At 33.7% G+C, this 23469-nt stretch overlaps 1 protein-coding gene across 5 annotated transcripts in view; it reads left to right on the top strand.

Annotated features, from left to right (window-relative positions):
• Positions 1-23469, top strand: part of ATP13A3 (ATPase 13A3) — an 81068-nt gene that overhangs the window by 28674 nt on the left and 28925 nt on the right. For 4 of the 5 annotated variants that reach the window (XM_063089213.1, XM_063089230.1, XM_063089194.1 and 1 more), the window contains 16 exons: positions 1023-1103; positions 2296-2365; positions 3791-3925; positions 4436-4508; positions 6151-6282; positions 7498-7677; positions 7818-7975; positions 8923-9111; positions 11072-11133; positions 14433-14583; positions 16876-16992; positions 17602-17619; positions 17707-17860; positions 18387-18507; positions 21089-21213; positions 22818-22984. In XM_063089213.1, the coding sequence (XP_062945283.1) occupies positions 1023-1103; positions 2296-2365; positions 3791-3925; positions 4436-4508; positions 6151-6282; positions 7498-7677; positions 7818-7975; positions 8923-9111; positions 11072-11133; positions 14433-14583; positions 16876-16992; positions 17602-17619; positions 17707-17860; positions 18387-18507; positions 21089-21213; positions 22818-22984 (1933 nt within the window). The remainder of the gene's footprint in view (positions 1-1022; positions 1104-2295; positions 2366-3790; positions 3926-4435; positions 4509-6150; positions 6283-7497; positions 7678-7817; positions 7976-8922; positions 9112-11071; positions 11134-14432; positions 14584-16875; positions 16993-17601; positions 17620-17706; positions 17861-18386; positions 18508-21088; positions 21214-22817; positions 22985-23469) is intronic. The other variant, XM_063089221.1, reaches the window with a different exon arrangement.

Raw genomic sequence — 23469 nt, 5'->3', positions numbered from 1 at the left:
ATATTATGAACATTTAAAATATTCATGCCTGGATTTTTCCTTAGACACACTAAAAAACTGAAATATTCCAGAGTGGGCATGGGCATTTCCACATGCCTAGTTCTAAACTATTTCTGATTAAGAACCATTGCATTAAAGAAAACTGCCAATGAGTTGCCATTTTGTTAAAAAAATTTGACTTGTGCTGTGATCCCGCTGCCAAAAAAGTGAAAAAAAATGTCAAACCTATTTGCTGTGTGGCTTTTGCCAGACATAGAAGCTTGTAAAAACTTCTTTCAATGAAAGAAGTGAATTATAGAGCTTAACTTTTTTGTCCGAAAAAAACGGAAAAGGATTAGAATCAAGTATGTATGAGATTTCTTTGCTTTAGAGTTCTATGACCAGTATCTCAGTTAAAATAAGCATAATTAAGACATTTTGGGGAAAAGTAGATATATTAGTTGAATCCCAGTTAGAACTGTTACAGATTTTAGACATTGTTTATGATTCAAATTTTGTACTTCTAACCTAGGTATTCAGTTAACTCAGGAAAGGATTTGGATTGGTGCTTTTGTAGAGATGGAAGAAAATAAATAGGATTGCTTAGTTTGAAGCTAAAATTGAAAAGGAGAAACTATGTAAATAGAAAGTAAAAATCTTTTCATCTTCAGTTTGGAGTTCTCAACTGCTTAACCTTAAATTTTATTGCTTTAATTATTAGCTCTTACAGCTCTGGCACAGCCTTAAAGGATAATGATATTATTATAAAAACTTGAGTATTTAGAACTATCTTACCATGTGATAAATACATTGGATAACTTAGAAGTTGTTGTGTTTGAGATTTAGACCTTTTGTTATTGTTTTTCTTAAGAATTTGAGATTTTTAAATACCCATTCATTACCTCTCAATTTTTGCTAAAGGGTTTCTAAGAAATTAGGAAGGAAATCACCCTTTTAAAATCAGGCAGATAGAAAAAAATGAGGCGTTAAGAAATTTGGATATTTAAAACTTTGTTTAAAGTAAAAACTTTGGATTTATTTAGGGGACTGGATGAAGGTGTTTCTTGTACGTCAATTTATGAAAAGCATAGTGCAGGACTGACAAAGGGGATGCATGCCTACAGGTAATTTTTATCCAACTAAAGTTAGATCTATTCTCAAAGTTCCTAAATTCAGTAGTATATATAGTCAACCCATTACCATATATAGTTGTACATATTAACAAGTATTTAAATATTATAGACATAGTTGTTGAGAACTTATTGATATTTTATTTGAGTAAGACTGTCTCTCAGTTTAAGAATTATAAAAATGTTAAAGCTGATATTTTGAAGTTGATATCCCTGAAATTATATTTCATCAATTCTAAGGTGTATATTTTCCCAAATTTTAACGTCTCTGAAATTGGGATGTGTCATATAATTTGTGGAGTTTCATCATTTACTTAACAGCATTTTGATATTTCTTGATCATAAATAAAAGTAATGTTATGTCTTACAATTGGTAACATTTTAGATTTTCTGAAATATATGATTGAGAATGATAGGTATGAGTTCAAAATTACCACAATGAAAATTTGTAAATTGGGAGACATAATCTTTTTCATAGTGTTATTCTTTGTTAAGGCATAAAAATGTACAGGTGTATTGCGTATTTTAAAGATAAATGCCATCATCAAATTAAATTAGAAATTTTCTTATGCTTCTGCAGCATATTCTTTCAAATGGTTAGAACATAATAAAATTTACTTATTCAGACTTATACTACATAAAAGGCAGTAATTACTGTTTCATATGGAAAGTACTATTGTAACATAAGGAATTAAATGGAAGGATTTAAGCAACTTTTCAAAAGCATTTTTTCCTAAAAGTCAAATGCACTATGTTTTGAAGCATACATTCCAAGTACAATATTCTTATCAGAAGAATAGTATAAGACCCCTCAAATTTATGTAATCTCTTGCAGAAATTACTTATAATTCAAAATTATTAAGACCTATTGTGTTCAAGGACGGAGAAGAGAGCCTTTAGCTCACATGGCTGTGACAGACTAGTGGGAAAAATTCTCACAAGCAAAGATGTAAGACAAATAAAATAAAATACTAGCAGAATAGTTATTCAGTATTGATTTCTTTGATTTAAAAATTCTCCGTAGGTAGAGAATTTGAATTGTAGGACACAAGTGTTTAGAAACATGAGTTTAAGAGCAATCTGTGGTTTGAACTTTAACTAATGCGGTGCCTTTCCTAAATTATATTATTATTGTACAATATGATGTAATATGATATAATGCTATTATTATATTTTCCTGTTATAGAAAATTGCTTTATGGAGTAAATGAAATTACTGTGAAAGTGCCTTCTGTTTTTAAGCTTTTAATTAAAGAGGTAAGACTATTGTATATAACAGCATATGTGATCAGTAGATTTGTTAATTTGGAAAGAGTCATGATTAAGTAATTAGATGTTCTTGATTTTCTGTTTTCTAACTTACTGCTTATTATTTTACTTGGAAGGTAAAGGTAGAGAAACAATTTTGGGCATGAATTATCTTTTTATTTTGTCTTATTTTGCTTTTTATCATCTACTGGGTTTTCTTTCCTTTTTACTCTCAAGAAGTTGCACATCCAAATCTTTCACTATCTTTTCATTTTTAAAAATAATTTATCATGTTTTCTTCATGTGATATGTTATTGGAGAGTAGGCATTGTACCAGAAGTTTGGAATACAAAACATGGCATGATGATCGACCTTAAAGAGCTTGTTCTGTGTAGTCTGGGAGGAAACATTAGTTATTGCAGTGACTGTTAAGTTTTAAGTGCCATACGAGGTGTGAATACAGGATTGTGGGCATGTAAAGGAAGGAAGTAACTTTGCTTAGCAGAGTTAGGCTTGCCAGTCTTCATTCTGTTTTTTGACTAAAGATCAAAAGTTAGTTGTGTTGGATGAATACTTTTAGTAGAAATAAGATTGTTTTTCTTCAGTTTTTGAAAGTGCCCATATAATGTTGCTAACGAATATAGGATAGTATAGTGATTAAGCATTGGAAAGCGTGATTTGTAATATGGTTCTGTCAGTAACTAGCTTGATCTTTAGAAATCTTTTCTCTCTGCTGCTCCTTTATCTGTAAAATTGGAATAAGTTCTTTCTAATGGTCTCATTTGATTTTGAGGTAAAATGGTACTATATATATATATATATATATATGTGAGTTTATTAATAAGTGAACGTTTGTTTCATTTGATTAAAAGTTTTGTTTCTTTTAGTAACCCAGAGCACAGTAATTTTGGAAATAAATGTGTATACTTTGTTGCTAAAGCAGACTGCAAAACAGCTAAATAGTGTTTTCCAGCTGAATCTATATTTGGGTTTGATATGAATCTAAATAGATGCAAATAATTTAAATTAAGCTTATTTAGCCAAATTTTGGTAGTTTATTATTATTTTTTTTTAAAAAAAGATGACCGGTAAGGGGATCTTAACCCTTGACTTGGTGTTGTCAGCACCACGCTCACCCAGTGAGCAAACCGGCCATCCCTATATGGGATCCGAACCCCGTGGCCTTGGTATTATCAGCACCACACTCTCCCGAGTGAGCCACGGGCTGGCCCAAATTTTGGTAGTTTAAAGGTAAACAAGAAAAGTATGTTAAAGGCTAACATACCACCCTACTCTTTAGAGTAGTACTTGTTGCCCTAATACTATAGAACTTATTCTGTAAGTGTCTTGTTGGTTACTGCTCAATGAAAAGTTGGAGAATCTGCATAGTTATAATTATCTCATTTAATTTGACTTAAAAATCTTATTTTTTAGGTTCTCAACCCATTTTACATTTTCCAACTGTTCAGTGTTATACTGTGGAGCATTGATGAATACTATTACTATGCTCTAGCCATTGTGATTATGTCCATAGTATCAATTGTAAGCTCACTGTATTCCATTAGAAAGGTAAGTTCAAATTTATTTAATTTATTAATTTATTTAGTTTATTATGGGTCTGTATTTGTATTTTGCGATAACATGTAAGATGTGTAGAATAGTATTTGGTACAAAGTAAATATTCAATACAGTTATTATTTTAGTTGTATGAATATTTATATACTCCTCCCCTCCCCCTACCTTTTTCTTTTTTGGGGGGGGCGTTGGGGGAAGGCAGATGCTTTTTAGAGTCAGACTACCACTTGACTGCTTAGAGCCATAGGGATCTATAATTGTTTATCACAGACTGGAATACTGGAAGGCTGATTCTGATGTTTTCAGGGCTGTTTCATTAAAGTGCTTTTTATTTTGTCTTGAGCTAAAACAATGAAAAATCTTTGAATCTTTGACTTGACATTTATAAAGTCAGAGTAATATGTGTTTATTGTATGAACTTACCTTATTTTTTAGCACTCTTGCTTTTTGATATTTTTAGTGGGTTTATATTGGCTAGTTTTTAATTTCTTTTCCCTCTTTCAGCAATATGTCATGTTGCATGACATGGTGGCAGCTCACAGTACTGTGAGAGTTTCAGTTTGTAGAGTAAATGCAGGTAAGTACTTTAGGTGACTGTTGGAAGAATAAACCAGAAAAAGGTACCCATTAAGCACTAATGTGTGAAGTAAGCTCAATGTATGATTATACATATACATTCTTTTGGGGGCGGGGGGCGCTGGCCAATATGGGGATCTGAACTCTTGACTTTGGTGTTAGAACACTGGGCTCTAATCAACTGAGCTAACCGACCACCCTACATTCATTTTTTTGTTTTTTAAAAGATGACTGGTAAGATCTTAACCCTTGACTTGGTATTGTCAGCACCACGCTCTCCCAGATGAGCTAACCAGCCATCCGTATATAGAAATCCAAACCTGTGGCCTTGGTGTTATCAGCACCACACTCTCCCAAGTGAGCCAGGCCCTCCTACATTCATTTTTTAAGAACTAAAAATATGTGTTTGGATTCATGAGTTTGTATCAAATTCAATCATTTATATAAAATTGTATTATTCTTTTCTTTTTTTGTTTTTTTACAATGTGACAGGTACTCTCTGTATTCAGTCTAGTTGGAAAGACATGATAAACACAAACAGTAAAGTGTGACAGGTGCTATCATAGGGAGAGGTTAGGGAACTTAGTATTAGAGCTTATTTCCTATAGGTGTCAGGGATGGCTTCTTTGAGAAAATATTTTTAACAGGTGTCTATATGAATTAGCTAGATAAAAAGGTAGGTGAGAAGTTGGTAAGGTGAGAGAGAGAAGGAGAGAAGAGGGTTCTAAGTGCACAGAGCCCTGGAAATTAGAGATTGTGTGGTGATTGTAAGAACTGAAAGAAATTCAGTATGGTACACGCAGCAATAGATGACAGATTGCCTTCTAAGGCACGTTAAGAAATTTGGACTCAATTCAAATGGCAATGGAAAGCAATTTGGGGGGGAGGAGGGAGAGTGAGAGGGAGAGAGGGAGAGAGAGAATGCCTAAATATAAGGTGATCCTAAAGAAAAACCTTTACCCTTGGGAAAAAGATTTTTTTTAAAAAAAAAAGATTTTAAAATCTTTTTAAAAAGTGTTTTGCTCACTTAAATCTTTAAGAAAACAATGAACTAGATAAAATATCATAATGTTTAGTTTAATAAATTTAGTCATTTAAAATAATATCTAAAAAGACTAATTTGGGAGTGTTAAGAAGGCAGTGAGATTTTAGAGTTATAAAACTCTAAAGAGTGGTATTGAGAAAAAGAACACTATAAAAAATGCTGTTGAAAAGAAAATAGGCTAAATTTTTCAAAGCTTTCTTCAGTTTCCATGGAATTACAGAAATCTGAGTTTATTTTACCTGTTTCGGAGGAATCTCCTGTGTGGACTCATTGTGTCTGTTTTCTAAGATGGCCGATAGCTAAAATTGATCATAGGTAGTTGTCATGGGTTTTAAAGTGCACCCAGTTGCTTGGTCAGAGGGGACTTGGTGTCACCAGTGCTTGGTTCGTGTCCCATCAGGAGACAAATGAACTGACACACCATGCTTTGTTAATCTAATCATATTTGTCGAAACTCTGTTTTTTGGGACTTTGGTGTTTAAACCCATTATGTTACTAATTTACCATTGGGATCAGGTGACCTTTGGATCAGTTGTTTGCTGTATTTTTATTCCAAGTTAATATTGTTTTCAGATGTTTCTTTTTTCTTTAAAATCAGAAATAGAAGAGATCTTTTCTACAGACCTTGTCCCGGGAGATGTCATGATTATTCCTTTAAATGGGACAGTCATGCCTTGTGATGCAGTACTTATTAATGGGACCTGCATTGTAAATGAAAGCATGTTAACAGGTAAACTAAATTAAATGAGTAAATATCACGAGTTCTTTATAAAGATATTAAGATAAAGTACTGAGTAAGCGTTTTCAAAATTGTATCCTTAAGAATGTCATGAATGTGATGGATATTGAAGATTTTTTTATTCTGAGTAGACCAAATTCTGCATTATACTCATATCTGATACTAAATCACTATGCCTGCGTTGGCAACATCTCTTGGCCTGCCTCTGGCCACTCTTTTGACATGAGGAAATGGTTTATGGTAAGGGAAGAGGGAAGAAATTCTTGGCCCACAGAGAATGTACCATATTAGCTTTCCTATTCAATGTGTAAAAAGTGGGAGTAAATAAAGATTTTGTGATTTTCTTGAACTGGGGAGAGGTAGACTTTACAATGGCTTTCCTTTGGAAATTCGCAATCTCAAGAGAGAGCTTTATATCTTTCTTAGTCATGTGAATTTTTTTATTATCAGTCAATCTGGCAAGAAAATGATTCGTAAATACTACATTTGAAACTCTTAAGAGTCTTACCTTAAAACACACACTCATACCTAGAAATTCCTACACACTTGCCTTCTTTGGTGCAAGAAGTATAAATACTACAGAGAATTAAATTTAAAAAGAATTTGGCTGTTTGTGATTGTTTGAGAACACCTGTACTATTCATTCTTCTCTTTGTTGCCCAGATGCCTTACTTGTGTGTGTGTGTGTGTGTGTGTGTGTGTGTGTGTGTGTGTGTGTGTGTGTGTGTGTGTGTGTGTGTGTGTGTGTGTGTGTGTGTGTGTGTGTGTGTGTGTGTGTGTGATGATGGGTGGGGAGTTAGGAGTAGGTCTTCACATCTCTGTGTTCTTGAGGTAACAGAGTGCTTTCCAATTCATTTCTTAAGGATAAAAGAACAACTGCCTTGTCTTTGAAATTATTTGAACATTCAACAGTACAGTTATTTCCAAATATAAACAAGTATTACCTTTGAGTCACAAATCACTTTCTGGAATTATTGTGGGAGACAAAGCTTGGTATTTCTGGGTGAAACAGTGTGGTAGACAAAAAGCTAATTGATTAAGCTATGTTATCCACATACAGAACTCTTTATAATAGGTTGCTATTGTAAACAGTATGGTGACATTTAGGATATTTAACAATTTAAGATTTTTTGGTGTTTGATACTGATTTCTATGCTTTCTTTTAAATAATTTATGAATGAACTTTGAACTTTTTTTTTTTTATAGGAGAAAGTGTTCCAGTGACAAAGACTAATTTGCCAAACCCTTCAGTGGACCTAAAAGGAACAGGAGATGAATTATATAGTCCGGAAACACATAAACGACACACTTTGTTTTGTGGGACGACTGTTATTCAGACTCGTTTCTACACTGGAGAACTTGTCAAAGCCATAGTAGTTAGAACAGGTAGAAAACATTTATTTAATCTCTTCTTGCATGTCTAACATATTTTATACTGACTGAATGTTTAAAAAGAAATTTTGTTTTGGGAGATAATTCTTTCCTTATAAAAGTATGTCATTTTCTTCTTTAACTTTTTTTGAAAGGATTTAGTACTTCTAAAGGACAGCTTGTTCGTTCCATACTGTATCCTAAACCAACTGATTTTAAGCTCTACAGAGATGCCTACTTGTTTCTACTGTGTCTTGTAGCAGTGGCTGGCATTGGGTTTATCTACACTATTATCAATAGCATTTTAAATGAGGTATGTACATTGGACACTTAATAGGGTTTGATCATTATTTATCACATGTTGGCTACGGAGGATTTGGAATATGGCTAGTGAGACTGAGAAACTAAATTTTTAAGCTAATTTAATTTTAAATTAACTTTAAAGAAGCTATGTGTGACTAGTTGCTTTTTTTTTTTTTTTTTTTTTCCGTGACCAGTAAGGGGATCACAACTCTTGGCTTGGTGTCGCCCGCACCGCGCTGGCCATCCCTATATAGGATCTGAACCTGCGGTGGGAGTGCCGCACTCTCCTGAGTGAGCCATGGGGTTGGCCCTGCTTTTGTTTTAAAAAGCACAGATTAGAACATTTCCGTCATAGCAGACAGTTCCTTTGGATGGCTCTGGTTTAGATGGCCTTTTACTTGCTCTTTTGTGACTTAAAAAAAAAAAAAAAAGAGGAAAAGGAAAAAACCGCATACTTACCAAAAGTTTTATTTTTTCTTTTTTTACCTGTGGGATAGAATATTTAATATTAAAATGATTTTTGCTTACTTAATTGAAGACACCTCTAAGGGACCTTGTCAAATTTCTTTTCCTGTAGAGTCTGGTACAGTACAGTGCTTGTAGGATGAGTCAGTATGTGGCAGTTTGTTGAACTAACTTTGAAGTGTGTTGTGTGTGAAGTAAATAGGGCTATAAAAAATGACAGAATTTTTTAAAAAATACCTGTAATTCTACAATTGATTGAGCTTTCTATTTTGCAGAATTTTTCTTTTTTTCTTTTTCTTTCTTTCTCTTTTTTAATAGCCACTACAAGAACCAGTGCAAAATATCTGAAGGGGAGAAATGATAAGTGGGTAGTAGATATATGAATACACATATATATAAAATTGAAAATGGTTTATAGATTTTCACTAAAGAAATACCCACATTAAATATTTAATATTGGGGGTTTGACATTCATTTTTGTGTTAATTGTAGGTAGAAGTTGGAGTAATAATTATCGAGTCTCTTGATATTGTTACAATTACTGTGCCGCCTGCACTTCCTGCTGCAATGACTGCTGGTATTGTGTATGCACAGAGAAGATTGAAAAAAATCGGTATTTTCTGTATTAGTCCCCAAAGGATAAATATCTGTGGACAGCTGAATCTTGTTTGCTTTGACAAGGTTGGCTCATTTTCATAATCATTCTTAAAGGTTACTTATTTTGTAGGTTTTAAATATTTAGATTAATGTTTTCCATTTTGTTTACTCATTTGTACACATTCTTTTTTTTTTTTTAAAGGTGACCGGTAAGGGGATCTTAACCCTTGACTTGGTGTTGTCAGCACCACACTCTCCCAAGTGAGCTAACCAGCCATCCCTGTATAGGGATCCAAACCCTTGGCCTTGGTGTTATTAGTACCATACTCTCCCAAGTGAGCCACGGGCCGGCCCTCACATTCTTTAATATTCCTCTAATTGTTCTCTTCCTCAGTTTATTTGGCATATGCATCATTTTTGCATATTATTTTTTCAATTTTTAATACTTTGGATATTGCTTATTTATTCCGATCTGTGATTAACTCTTCATATCCAGAATTATAGTAGTAGTAGTAATAGTAGTAAGAAGTAGTTGTAGTAGTAATAATAGTGAAGATTTTATGATCTTTCTGTTTTTAGATAATTCTTATTTAACAGAATATGCTCCATACATATTTATTTACTATGATTTTATTGCTTTTAAATATGTATGTTTAGTGTTACTCTATGTTTTTAGTGAGTATATATTTTAAAATTATGAAGGCCACAGATTTTAGAATTTTATGTGAAAATGACTGATTGTATGTATACCTTTGCGAAATATACCTTGCCTCTTAAAAAGGTTTCCTGTTTCCTGAGCTGAAATTGGTTTTCCTGAAAGTTTTATTTTGAGAATTAAACCTTGAGCAAAAAAACTTCCATCAAGCTCTTCTGGGTAACTGATATGATAAGAATTTGATTTTTGCGCATTTCATTATTACAGAAAAAAAAAGTGAAACATGCTTTTTTTTTAAAAAAAAAAAGGTCATATACTACCATGACTGTTTAATATTTATCTGTTCAGAAAATTTTACTTATGCTTGTCTTTTTTGGAAACTTTATTATTAAAGTTTTTAAGTAGACACAAAAGTGGAGAAAAGATACAAGTTTAATAAACCCCAAACTCTCATTTACACATTACCCAGCTTTAACATTTATCAACATTTTGTCAGTCTTCATCTATCCTCTGATTTTGAAGGGGGCAGCATCAGATATATTATTTTGTCCATAAATACCTCATATATGTCTCTAGAAGATAAGGTGTTAAAAAAAAATACATAACCGCAACACAACTATCACACTTAACAAAATTCACAATTCCTTAGTTTTATGTAATACCCATTTCATACTCAGATTTCCCTGCCTGTCTCAAAAATGTCTCAAATTTTTAAATTTTGATTTTTCAATCAGAATCCAAGTAGGGATTATTCATGAGTTACAGTTTATCTGGAACAGTTGCCTTTCGTTGCATCTGATCCCCAATCATTTTGTTGAAGAAACCAGGTCATTTAAATATTGGATTTGGCTGATTGCTTCTTTCTGATGTCATTGAACTTGTTCCTCTCGACTCCCTATATTCTAATCCCTCCCTCTTTTATAGGCAACCTTTATTGATTAATAAATAGGTTGATTGGTACATTCTTCCATTGGTTTTTTTGATAATATAAGTGTATAAATATAGTTATACACTTATGCCCCATCTCTTCTTACATAGAGGAACCATACTATAAGTACTGATCTTGCTATACGTACTGTTCTGTACCCTTCTCCCCCTCCTCCCTCTTTGGGAGAGGGGAGCTGGCCGGTAAGGGGATCCGAACCCTTGACCTTGGTGTTATAACACCACGCTTTAATCAAGTGAGCTAACTGGCCAGCCCCATTTTAACCATATGTTTTGGAAGTCATTCTCTATCAGTATAGTATACAGAGATCTTGCCTGTTTCTTTCTTTTTTTTTTTTAAACTGTAATACTCCACTGTGTATATGTAGAATAGTTTTTAATGATATGTGTCTTTTTCTATGAGGCATTATTCATACGTCATGCATGTGTGTTTTTTTTTTTTAGACTGGAACTCTTACTGAAGATGGTTTAGATCTTTGGGGGATTCAACGAGTAGAAAATAAACGGTAAATATTAGCTAGAGTTGATAGTTTATTAGTTGATATTTGATAAATATTTTAACATATGCAACATTTAATCATATAGAAAATAATAGACTACTGTGTACCTACCACCAAAATCAAACAGTTGACATTTTGCCATACTCGCTTCAGATATTTTCTTTTAAAAGATTAAAATATTATAGAAACCGCTGAAGTCCCATTCTGTTTCCCTGTCCCTACCACCATTCTGAAATTATTTTATTTTTATTTTTGCATATTTTATATTTTCACTACATATATAACATATAAATAATATATATGAGTGAAATATACTGTATATGTTTTTGCTGCTTTTACCCCCTTCTTAATACTGTTTTCAAGATTTATCCATGTTGCTATGTGTAGATCTAATTTGTTAATTTTTAACTGCTCTGTAGTATTCCATTATATGATTAAGCCATAGTATCTGTTCTACTAAGGGACAATTTAGTTTTTTCTTCTTTTTTCCATGTACTTTCACAAATAGTGCTGCAATTAAAATTCTTACACACAACTCTTTTTGAGCATGTAGTTGAGTTTCAGTAAGCTAGATCCCTGTAAGTGTAAATTCTGGGTCATAACACAGGCATGGCTTCACCTGTACTAGGTACTGCCTAATTGCTAAGTGGTGGTGCTTACACTGTCTCCCTCAGTGGATAAAGATCGTGTTGCTACATATCCTTGCAAAACTTAATATTGTCAGACTTGCAATTTTTGCCAAGTGTGGATGGATATGAAATGAGTATTTCATTGTGGCTTTATCTGCATTTTCCTTGTTACTTATAAAGTTGAGCATCTTTTCATATTTTTGAAGGCAGGGTCATTTAACATTCTTCTGTGTATTTTCTGTTTATATCCTAACTTTTCTATTGTGTTGGTAGTCTTTATTTTATTCATTTGTTAGAACTTTGTTGCATTTTCTGGGTAGGAATCTTGTTCAGTACTATGTGTTGAAAACATATTCTACCAGTCTCTGGATCATCTTTTTATTTTGTTTTTGTTGTCTTTTGAAGCTCAGAAGTTTTACTATTATAGATGTGTTTATGTCACTTTTTCCTCCTCAAAAGTCTGCAGATTTTGATTTATATAGTTTGAGAGACTGTATTGTTTGGTTAATGTAATTTCAAGAGTTGTTACATCTTCTTGCTAAATATTATGTCACATTGAGACCTTATTTATTCCTAGTAATGCATGTTGCCTTAAATTTTATTTTGTCTAATATTTTTATAGCGACATACCAGCTCTCTTTTGCCTAATGTTTGCATAGTGTATCTTTTTCCATCTGTTTAGTTTTCAGTCTTTCTCTGCCATTGTGTTCACATATTTTCACCTCAATTTATGTGCTCATTTTCTCATTCTCTTGTATTTCTCTTTCATTTCCTGAGAATTTATACATTGTAATCTTTTGCTGCTTATCCTTAAATTATTAATATTTAGACTTTAAAGTTCATGGGTATCTGTATTGTCTTCTAAACCCCAGAAACCTATGGATGTAGAATACTTTGTTTATTGCCCTCCGCTGCCCCGCTCCCCACCTTTTTTTTTTTTAATGACAGCTGGCCTGCACGAAGATCCAAACCCTTGACCTTGGGTGTTATAACACTATTTTCCTCTTTTCTTATATATATTTGTTATGTAATAGTTTATGATTATAATTTTGGTTTTATACAGTCTGAATGCTTAGATTTGTCTTAGTTTACAAATATCTTAACCATTGTATCCTATTCCTCTGGACTACATTCATTAGTTTTGTTTCACTGTCACTCTTGAATAATGGTGTAATTACAGATTTCTAGTTGTGTTTTCTTAGCGTTTTTAAGGTGTCATTCCATTTTCTCTTGACACCGTTTGTTATTGCTACTGGGAAGTCTTAGTCTCTTTAGTAATTTCTTTTCTTTCTGGTTGCTTTAAAAATATTTTTTTATCCTTAATATCTGCAGTTTTGCCATGGTATTTTTATTTGTTTGTATAGGACTCATTTTGCTTCTTGATTCCAAGGATTCATGTTTTTCATAAATTCTGGAAATTTTTCAGCCTCTTTCTCTTCCATTATGTCCTTTTCCTGTGCTTTATTTTCTCTTCATCTGGGATTCCTAACCGTATGTTGAATAAGAAAATTCACTTGGCTCTTTCCAAATCTGCCCCTTCTTCCCTCTGGTGTTTTGTTCTTTCTAAGTCTAATATAAAAAATGCCTTTTTTTTTTTTTCATTCTTCAGGATTGCCATTCTTTTATCTCAAATTTATGGGATTCTAATTACGTATTTGTTATGTCTTTTGACTGTCCTGGTGAGTTGTTTCCTAGTGTGTCTTTAAGTTATGGACTCATCCTCAGCAGGACTTTTCTGTGAAACTTCTTAGTGGCTGCATTGTGGGAGCGAAACTTCTTAGTGGCTGCATTGTGGGAGCTCCCATCTAGAGAAGTTTTGACTTTATTTGGCCACGAGCCCTAGTGGTACCAGTGGTGCCGTGTAAGTTGTAATGTTACACTTGTAATTTGGGGATTTCTGGGCCATGCAGTAGCATATATTCAAGCCCATAACCCATCCTTTATAATATGGTATTTCAGAGGTTTGGCCTTAAAACCAGACTTCCTGTGTTTCAATCCTTGCTCTGCTACTTATTATGGGCTTTATAACCTTGGATGAGTTACCTAACCACTCTGCTTCAGTTTTCTCATCAATAATGGGGATAATAAAACACTTCCCTATGGTGTGAGGATGAAATGAGTCAGGGTATGTAAAGTTCTTAGTGCCTGGTTCATAATAAATATTGCATAGATATTAGCTGTTTTTTTGTACTTTGGGTGGGGGAAAAGAGACAAGCTTATTCCTAGGTATGCCTTTGGGGCTGTGGGTTAATTTTTTTCTAGTCAACCCTTTCCCAAGTATGTATAGCTCTTCAAGGTCACTGGCTTTCTTAAGTGAGAGGGATTCTCTCAGTGCCAACCCCCCACTTTGTATGGGGCCAGGATATTTTTTTTTGCCCCCTCCCTGGGACCAGGATTTTGTTTGTTGTTTCTGTGTGGGTATTAAAACCCAAGTCCTTAGGGCACTGAGGTAACTAACCTCCTCCCTTCCTTATTCTCCACTAGCAGCCACAGCAATATCTCATATTCACACCCCTCTGTTTTTCCTTTCTATTTCTGGCGCTTGAAAATTTCCTTTTCTTATGAGCTCAGCTTTGGATTTAAAAGACTTTTAATCACAAAACCTGAAAAGGCCTGTTAGAATATTGTCTTGAGTCTTAGGATTTATGAATCTAATTAAGTGTATTTTCTGTTTAGATTTCTTTTGCCAGAAGAAAACGTTTGCAGGGAGGTGTTGGTAAAATCTCAGTTTGTTGCTTGTATGGCTACTTGTCATTCACTTACAAAAATTGAAGGAGTGCTTTCTGGTGATCCACTTGATTTGAAAATGTTTGAAGCCATTGGATGGGTAAGTTTAATATTTTAAAGTATAAGAAAACTTTAGGAAAATATAGTGAAAATGAAATTATATCATGGAAGGATTATTTCTGCTAATTGTTGTTTTTTCTGCTAATTGTTTTGATGACAGTCTATCTTGTACCATAAAAGGAACTAAATTGTAACTTTTAAAGATACATTACAGGAGAAATATTTATATTGTATAAAACATGTCTGTTTTAGTTAAATTAACTCATTTAAACACCTTTAATATAGGCTGACCAGCTCAGGTCCCTGCTTTATGTTTATAAAGATAAACTAGGTATCAACAACTCTTCCTTCTATTTATGCCATTGGTAATTTTAATTTCTAAGTGCTTGCTTCTGTTTTCTGGGTATTACCATTTTACAGCATTCAGTTCTTCTTTTATAGATGTAATAATAGTTTTTAAAGTTCCCTTCTGGCTTCTGAATTATTTATTTTCTCTGAGGTCAGTTATGGGGATCCAAAGCCTTGGCCTTGGTGTTATCAGCACACACTCTCCCAAGTGAGGTCAGCCTGGTTTGGTTTTTTTTTCCTTCCTATGTTTGTTCTCTCTCTTTCATGCTTTTGATTTTCATTGTACACATGGATGATACTTTTCTATTCAAGAATGAGGGTCTGATTTGATAATTCTGGTTACTTGCAGTGAGGTTTTTATCCTTGCCCATATGTGTGTTAGTCTGTTTTCCTGAGAAACGTCTCCCCAGTTGGGATGGCTGACTGGGGGACTTCCTGTGTGTCCAGGGTGGGGCCTCATCAGTAGGCATTCTTCAGTTTCAGAGGAGCATTTGCAGAGTTAGTCTTTCAGTTACTTTCCTCACCTCCTCTCACCATGCTTTCACAAGCAGGGCTTTTTACTCTGGAATGCTAACCCTCATATCCCTCATAGGAACAGCCCTTACTCTTCTCAGATGGGTAGTTGATATCTCTGTAGAGTCCCTGATTTTTTATTTTGTTTTGTTTAGCCCAGGTATTCTGGCCGATAAGAAATGTTCCTACCTCTCCTGATATCCTCGTGTGTTTATTCTGGGCTACTGTTTCCTTTCAGTTATATCAATCAGTATGTTTCAGTTACATCAGTCAGTATGTTTTAGTTTGCCCTCTGTATTTGAAATCCCCTCTCCTGCTTTGCTTTCTGTTACTTTTACTTTTTTTCTGTGTCTCTCTGTCTCTTTCTTTCTTTCTTTGTATTTTGTTAACATTTTGAAAGGGCGGGAAGTGAATGACAAGTGTTCTAACTGCCATCTTCCAAAAACTCTACTCTTGAAATTTAATTCACAGAAGGAGGCCTCACTTCATTTATAGAGAGAAATAGGGCTGATTTATCTTTGATGTCCTCTAAAGCTTTTCTCAACTGAATAGATTTTCAGTAGATTTAGCTTTGAGTGTTTATGGATCTTTTAAAAAACTGGCTGCCTAAGTAAGTTTGTATAATAGGTTATTTTGTTGGCCCTAAAGTATTTTGATGTTTACCGGATGCTTTGGAGCTTGACAGTAACCAGATCTTAAGTATCAATGGAATGGTTTCACAAACCAGGCATAACTGCTACTTTATATGATTCACATCATATAATGTAAGATGCATTCCAATTTCGTAGTTGTTAAAATGTGAAAAAAAAAATGTCTTAGAATTGTACAAAATTGGTTAATTGCTTATGTTTCCCTCCCCATTATTTTCTCATGGATAGATCCTTCCAGTTATAGAGTCAAAATAGTTTGTTTCTCTTGTATGTGTTTAATACAATTTTTGTTTGAATTTCTCCCCCCCCCCAAAAAAAAGTCTTAAAATAAATTTCAAGGGGTTAATATAGTAGTAGTTTAACTAGTAGTGTTTAGGCTGAAACTCTAAACTCACATCTTTGTACTTCAGCCTGTTTCCCACCCAGTGGTTCTACTAACCATATCTGAACTCTGTATACTTTTGAATCCTTTCCTGTTAGCAGAAAGGAGTCCCTGGATGATAGACTGAAAATTTTGGAACTGTAAGAACCTTTTCTTTTAGGAGAGAGTCTCTAAATCCAACAGGTTGAAGGAGTGAAGTGAGAGAAGTTTGTCTCTTTTTATGGCTTCTAACCTCTGTCTCCCCTATCCCATGGATAGTTAGGTATCTAACTAGCTTTGTTTATATTTTGTTTTACTTATATTAGTGATCTAGTAATGCTCATTTGTTCCTTGAACAGTAATTTTTTTAATTCACCAAAAATGGCCCTAATGTTCTGTTTAAAAATGGAACCAGTGAATTGAATTCTATGAGGCAAGTGTGTTGATGTTTTCCTTTCAGATTCTGGAAGAAGCAACTGAAGAAGAAACAGCACTTCATAATCGAATTATGCCCACTGTGGTTCGTCCTCCCAAACAACTGCTTCCTGAATCTACACCTGCAGGAAACCAAGAAATGGTGTGAAATCATTTAAAGTTAGATAATTCTGTTGATGCTTACTTATATTTAATTCTTATTTTGAAATGTTGCTAGAAGAGGAAGTCTTACATGTCCTTTATTTAACTCTTATGCAGATGTGAATATTTTAACTGTGTTTATCAGAAACTACACCATTGATGTGTTGCTGGCATTCTTTGTAAAGTGTTGAAATTTAATTCCCAGTACCATTACTTTTTTTCCCCTATTTACTGATCAGCTTAGTGCCTTGTGTTTTATGTACATGGTTATTAATCCTTTTAGATCATATCTGTATTCCTAGAATGTAATAAAAATATATGGAAGGATTTATTTTTAGGTTAATTATTTAATATGTTCCTGTTAGTTTATTTTAGTGCTTAATTTGCTAATATTTTCAGGAAACCAGACTATTTGAAAATGTTCAAAAACATACTTTTTAAAATGGGATTTAATAGAGAAGGAATTTTGAATTTGACTTTGAAATAATCAAAGCTTCGTGTTATTTTCCAAATAATGTTTTGTGGGTGCTTAGAAAAGTTTTTCTAACTTTAGTATGTTAATGAACTTAATGTGTACTATTTATTTATACTTGTTTTGTTTTGTTTTTAGGAGCTGTTTGAACTTACAGTAAGTGAAGAAACTTGTTACCTAAGTACATTTGTTTTTATTCTTAAAGAGTAATAAATGCTTTGTGCATCTTTTGAAATTATATAGGCTATTTATGAAATAGGAATTGTTCGCCAGTTCCCATTTTCTTCTGCTTTGCAACGTATGAGTGTGGTTGCAAGAGTGCTAGGGGATAAGAAAATGGATGCCTACATGAAAGGAGCACCTGAGGTCATTGCCAGTCTTTGTAAACCTGAAACAGGTAAGGAAATAACTAGGCTTCAGATAAAATTCTTTTTTTCTTTCCAAAATAACCTATTATTTGAATCAAGGAAGACTTACAGGAGAGGCCACATCTGAAATAGGCCTTGAGTGATGAGAAAGCTTTCTTTCTTTATTTTTTTTTTTCTAATTTTATTTCTTGTTTTTTTTTTTAAATTTTATTTTGTCGATATACATTGTGGCTGATTATTGCTCCCCATCACCAAAACCTCCCTCCTTCCTCCCCCCCCCCCCCCCCCACAATGTCCTTTCTGTTTGCTTGTCGTATCAACTTCAAATGATTGTGGTTGTTATATCTTCTCCCCCCCCCCGGTTTTTTTTTTTTTTTGTGTGTGTGTGTGTGTGTGTGAATTTATATATTAATTTTTAGCTCCCACCAATAAGTGAGAACATGTGGTATTTCTCTTTCTGTGCCTGACTTGTTTCACTTCGGATAAAATTCTGATAATTTGAATAAGCTTGTGTTAGCAAGTCTAACAATGAAATTTACTTTTTCTTTTAAAAAGTTCCTGTTGATTTTGAAAAAGTTTTAGAAGATTACACTAAACAGGGCTTCCGAGTGATTGCTCTTGCACACAGAAAATTGGAGTCAAAACTGACATGGCATAAAGTACAGAATATTAGCAGGTAAGTTTGAATGGTTTTCCTATAGTTTTTCCAGTAACACATCATTTATGTTTATATAAATCATGCACAAATATTTGCACATAGTTGGGTATTTATTAAATATTTATTGAATGTATGCAAATATATATAATGTGATATTATTTTAAGTGATTGGGGTAAAAAAAAATACTTTTTTTTTTTTCATTAATTTCCTTTCATTCTGTATTGACTATTTGCTTGTGTTTGCTTGTGTTACTGTAACATGTTATTGCATGTTCTTCCTCACAACTCTTTGGAACTATTTTCTTTTCTTTTTTTTTTTTTTTTTTTTGACCAGTAAGGGGATCACAACCCTTGGCACGGCACCACGCTCAGCCAGCGAGTGCACCGGCCATCCCTATATAGGATCCGAACCCGCGGCCTTGGCACCACCAGTGCCGCACTCTCCCGAGTGAGCCACGGGGCCGGCCCTGGAACTGTTTTCAGTTTGTTATATATTTATCGATTGCTTCTTATGAGTCAGGCATGTTCTAGGAAAAGTAAACATAATTCTATAGGAGTTTTATTTTTCCCAAGTGATCTTTTTGCTTTTGCCCAGTGGTTGGATCCAGGTACAAATTTGGTCAGAGTATCATGAGTCACAATAACCAAAACTATCTACTCCTCCCCAACCCACCCCTGCAAGTTAAATGGCACTACTAATGTCATGTTTCCTTCCATGTATAAATATGGGTTTCACATTCAAGGATGGTTACTTTTGCTGTACCTGATATGGACCTACCCTTTGAGGATAGCATTTTTGTTTAGGAATATTTCATGACGTACCTAGCATTTTGTAAGCAAAAAGAAATACCGTTGGCTGTCCTGCTAATTCCGCCAGTTTAGGGGAGGTAGTCTAATTATGAGTATTAAAGAAAAAAACCCTCAAAACTCAAAAACCTCTGCTTGAGAGATCTGATACATACGCATGGTTGGGAACCACAAATGTGTAATTTTACATCCTAATTCCTAGAAAGGGCACTAATTTTCTTATGTCTTTATAGCTTCACCTTTTGCCATTTTCCCCCTTAAAGACTGCTAAATTGTCTATGATTCTTGAGCCTGTCATATTCAGACATCCTTCCCTTGGATAGGCTGTTCCTTCTGCCTAGAATACTCTATCCCTCCCTACCAACTTTCCTCTCTCTCTCTACTCTCCTTCCTTCTCATCCTTCACCTGAGACCTTCTCTATGTTTGTTCCATTCTACGTTGTATAGGCAAGTTTTAGCATTTCTCTTATAGCTTAAACCTTTATATTTTGAATGTTACGCTATTCATTAATTAGAGGGCAAGATTTCCGTGAGAGTTAAGAAACCACCTGAAGCCAGAAACTAGTGCCTCGTAGGAAAATGGCTCAGTGCTTTTGACCCAGTAGTTTCATATTGTTATAGCTTTGTGCTTTGAAATGCAATTTCAGATTTCAAGATGTTTTTCTTCCATTACTACCAGCAGTCTTGTTTATATTTTAAGTTTCCTAACAATTCTTTAATATCTTTAACACCCATTTTTATAGATATATATTACAAAGATGTTTAGGTTTCATAGGTGTGTACTTCAAGCACCTTTATTATTGAATTTTTATGTAGTAAAATCATTTGGTTATTGCAAGTCTGAAATTCTAGTTTCTACCCTGAAGCCCTCTTTTCTCATTGAAGAAAAATATTTCTGTGATATAAATTTAGTAGCTAGAGAATTTTTACAAATGCAGCTATCCCTGAACAGACTTCATCTCCATTGTAGTGCTGAGGCGCATGTTATTTTCACATTTATCTCTCTGGCTGCATATCTGTTTCCCCACAAAAGCATCTTGAGAGTAGAGATCATGCCTTTTCATCTGAGACCTCCCAGAGACTAGCAAAGTGCATGGTGCATAGTAGATATTCCACTATTTGAAGAATAGCCTGTTGGTTAACTATATTAGTTGTTAATATTCTGAAAGACCTATCGCTGGGTCCTGAGTAGATCTCATTGTTAGGCTGCTAATGGTTCTTGTGTCACATTTCCAGGATCAAGAATTGTTTTATAGAATTCATTGAAGACTTGGTAATGAATCTGCTATAATCGTATCAAATGTGCTTATAGTACAGTATTTTCCTTTTCTTTTAACATTTAAATTAGGGTATATTTTATGGGGGACAGTAAAGAATAGATATATTCTTATGCAGTTTTAGAGTATACAAGGTGAATATTCTTTAGAAATAGAATTGTTTAGTGTTTTATGAAGGTATTCATTTCCAAATGATTCTTTACATTTTATGTTTCAAAGGGTAAAATTTATTTATTTATTTCAAATATTCATGAGATAAAAGGTTGATTGTCCCTCCTCCTGCCCATGATGTGGGGGACAAAGGGTAAAATTTAATTTCAAAAATACATTTCTTGGGGTTTCCAGATTTAAACTTTTTGTAGTTTTGAACTCATAAATGCACACATAGTTTATTCAGCATATAAAATGTTTTAACTTGTGATTTATAGATATTTTAAATTGCTTTATCAACATAAAGAGAACAATATTTGTTCTCTTGACTAAACCATTATGTGTTAAAACTTCTTTTTCTGCAGAGATGCCATTGAAAACAACATGGATTTTATGGGATTAATTATAATGCAGAACAAATTAAAGCAAGAAACCCCTGCAGTACTTGAAGATTTGCATAAAGCCAACATTCGCACTGTCATGGTTACAGGTTAGACTTTATAAAAGAACACAGAAAAAAACTGAACATGACTCTTACAGTTCAAGTTATATAATGTTAAGGAATGATCACTTAGTTATAAAAGCATGTTATGTAGTGGTTCCATCCTATGTTGTCTTATTTCAACTCTGCATATTTTCCCAAGGTTTAAGATAACTTTGCAGTACTCTTTGAGTCTAGCAAATTCTGTTTATAGAAAGTGTAGTAAAATAGTGAAGGGCACATTATAAAAATTTAATCTCTGCTTTTTAAATTTCTCTTTAATCATCTATTACTTATAGCACTTATTGTAGTTTGCCTTGTGTTATTTGCAGATTTGTTTTCTCTACTAGAATGTAAGATTCTTGAGGGTTAGGAATATATTTTATTCATTTTGGGGTTCTCTGCAATTTTTAGAACTGCCAGGTGCATAGAAAATGATTAATAGATATTTGTTAGAATTAAAAGTTTATACATATTTATTATCCTGTCTTGAGTTCATACTAGTGAAAAATGCTTCTTATTTGGTTTGTTTTTGTTTTTGACTTCTATGTCTGAATGATTTTCCTGGTGTTATACTGTTGATAATATTAGGTAATTCCTATTCCTTAGCTGTTTGAAATTGTGATAGCTTCATTTTTTTTGTTAGCAAACAATTGGATTTAAGATATCCACTTTATGGCATGTATGTGTTCAATAAGACTTTTACAGAAAAAGCCTGTGTATAGTATGTTTTAGACTCTGAGATCCATCCAATAGCATACTTCTTACCATATAGCTCAAGGTAACTAAATCTGTTAGCATCCCAGCAATCCTTAGTTTTAATGTCTTCTCCCTCAAGGTAGTTTTCATCTGGATTTCCTCTTCTTTCTCTGCTGTGGCAGAATGTGACCTTGTGTGTCAAGGGTCACAGGAAGATTCCCCTGGAAATAGTGTGTGGGAATTGGGCGAAGAAATCTCTTGTCCTTCAGTTCTGGTAGCAGTGGAATCCCCAAACCTTTGCCTTTTTCTCTTTTAAGATCCTGTCCTCCGGACAGACCCCATACAGGCCAGCTGCCAAAAAAAAAAAAAACTTTCCTGTCTTTGCTTCTCTTCAGTTCTTGCCTTGTCCTGACTGAGAGGTTGTCTCTTTTTCTTCTTGTTACATCTGTTCATACTACCTTTCTTAACTTTTTGTTTTGTGTACTCTTTCTTTTGTAAATCATCATTTTCTGTGATACTGTGCTAGTGTTCTTGAACAGACCACCAGTCACTTACTCCTAGGTTATGACAGCAGATATTTATTAAGCACCTGTTCTGTATGTAGCACTGTGCCAGTGTTGCGTGGGTACAAATAGTGCGTGACTGAAAAAGATGTAGAATTGTATGTGGCTTTGAAGATTGCGGGTGAGACTGTTCTGACTATTTAGCATATATGTGCTAGTATTATTTGAGGCTTCCTTTGATAAGTATGCCCCGGTTTTGTTACTTTTCAACTTCAAGGGTAAGGATCATACATTATTCTCATTCATCCCAGTCAATTCATGAGGACTATAATAGATTTTCAGTAAGTACTTGCTTGATGCATTCATGTTTCCATTTTAATTTTAATACATTTAAAATATTTTGAAAATTAGGTGACAACATGTTGACTGCTGTCTCTGTGGCCAGAGACTGTGGAATGATTCTACCTCAGGATAAAGTCATTATTGCTGAAGCATTACCTCCAAAGGATGGGAAAGTTGCCAAGATAAATTGGCATTATGCAGACTCCCTAACGCATTCATCAGCAATTGAGTCAGAGGTAATGTCAAGATTTATTTTTCCCTTTTGAAGCTTGCTTGTTTGAATTTAGTCTGAAAAAATAAAAAGTGGTGCATTTAAATACAATAAAGTAAAAACTAAGTGAAACCAGAAGCCTGGGTGGGCTCTTTAGTTATTCTGATTCATTAGGGCTGGGGTAGACCCAGGAATCTCAATGTTTAAGTTTTGATTTATCCAAAATTGAGAACCATAGTTTTAAAAAGCATAAGAATCCCAAAATATTTATCTTATTTTTAAAGTAATTATTGATAAATGATGCAGGTGGTCTGTATTTCATGGATTGTTTCAAATTGAAGTTATTTAATTTTCCATAAGTTTCTTGTTTTGTTTGTTTTAATAAATGTTAACCTTAAATTTGCTTTTTTAAAAAAAATTTAAATAAAAGTTAAACTGTCAGTGTCTTGTGTAAAGCATCAAATGAAAGCAGTTTTGGAACAAATATATTTTAAATAGGATTGTGTTACT

This window comes from Cynocephalus volans, chromosome 1 (genome assembly GCF_027409185.1).
Source record: "Cynocephalus volans isolate mCynVol1 chromosome 1, mCynVol1.pri, whole genome shotgun sequence".
Lineage (NCBI taxonomy): Eukaryota > Metazoa > Chordata > Mammalia > Dermoptera > Cynocephalidae > Cynocephalus > Cynocephalus volans.
This window is presented reverse-complemented; position numbering and strand designations above follow the sequence as displayed.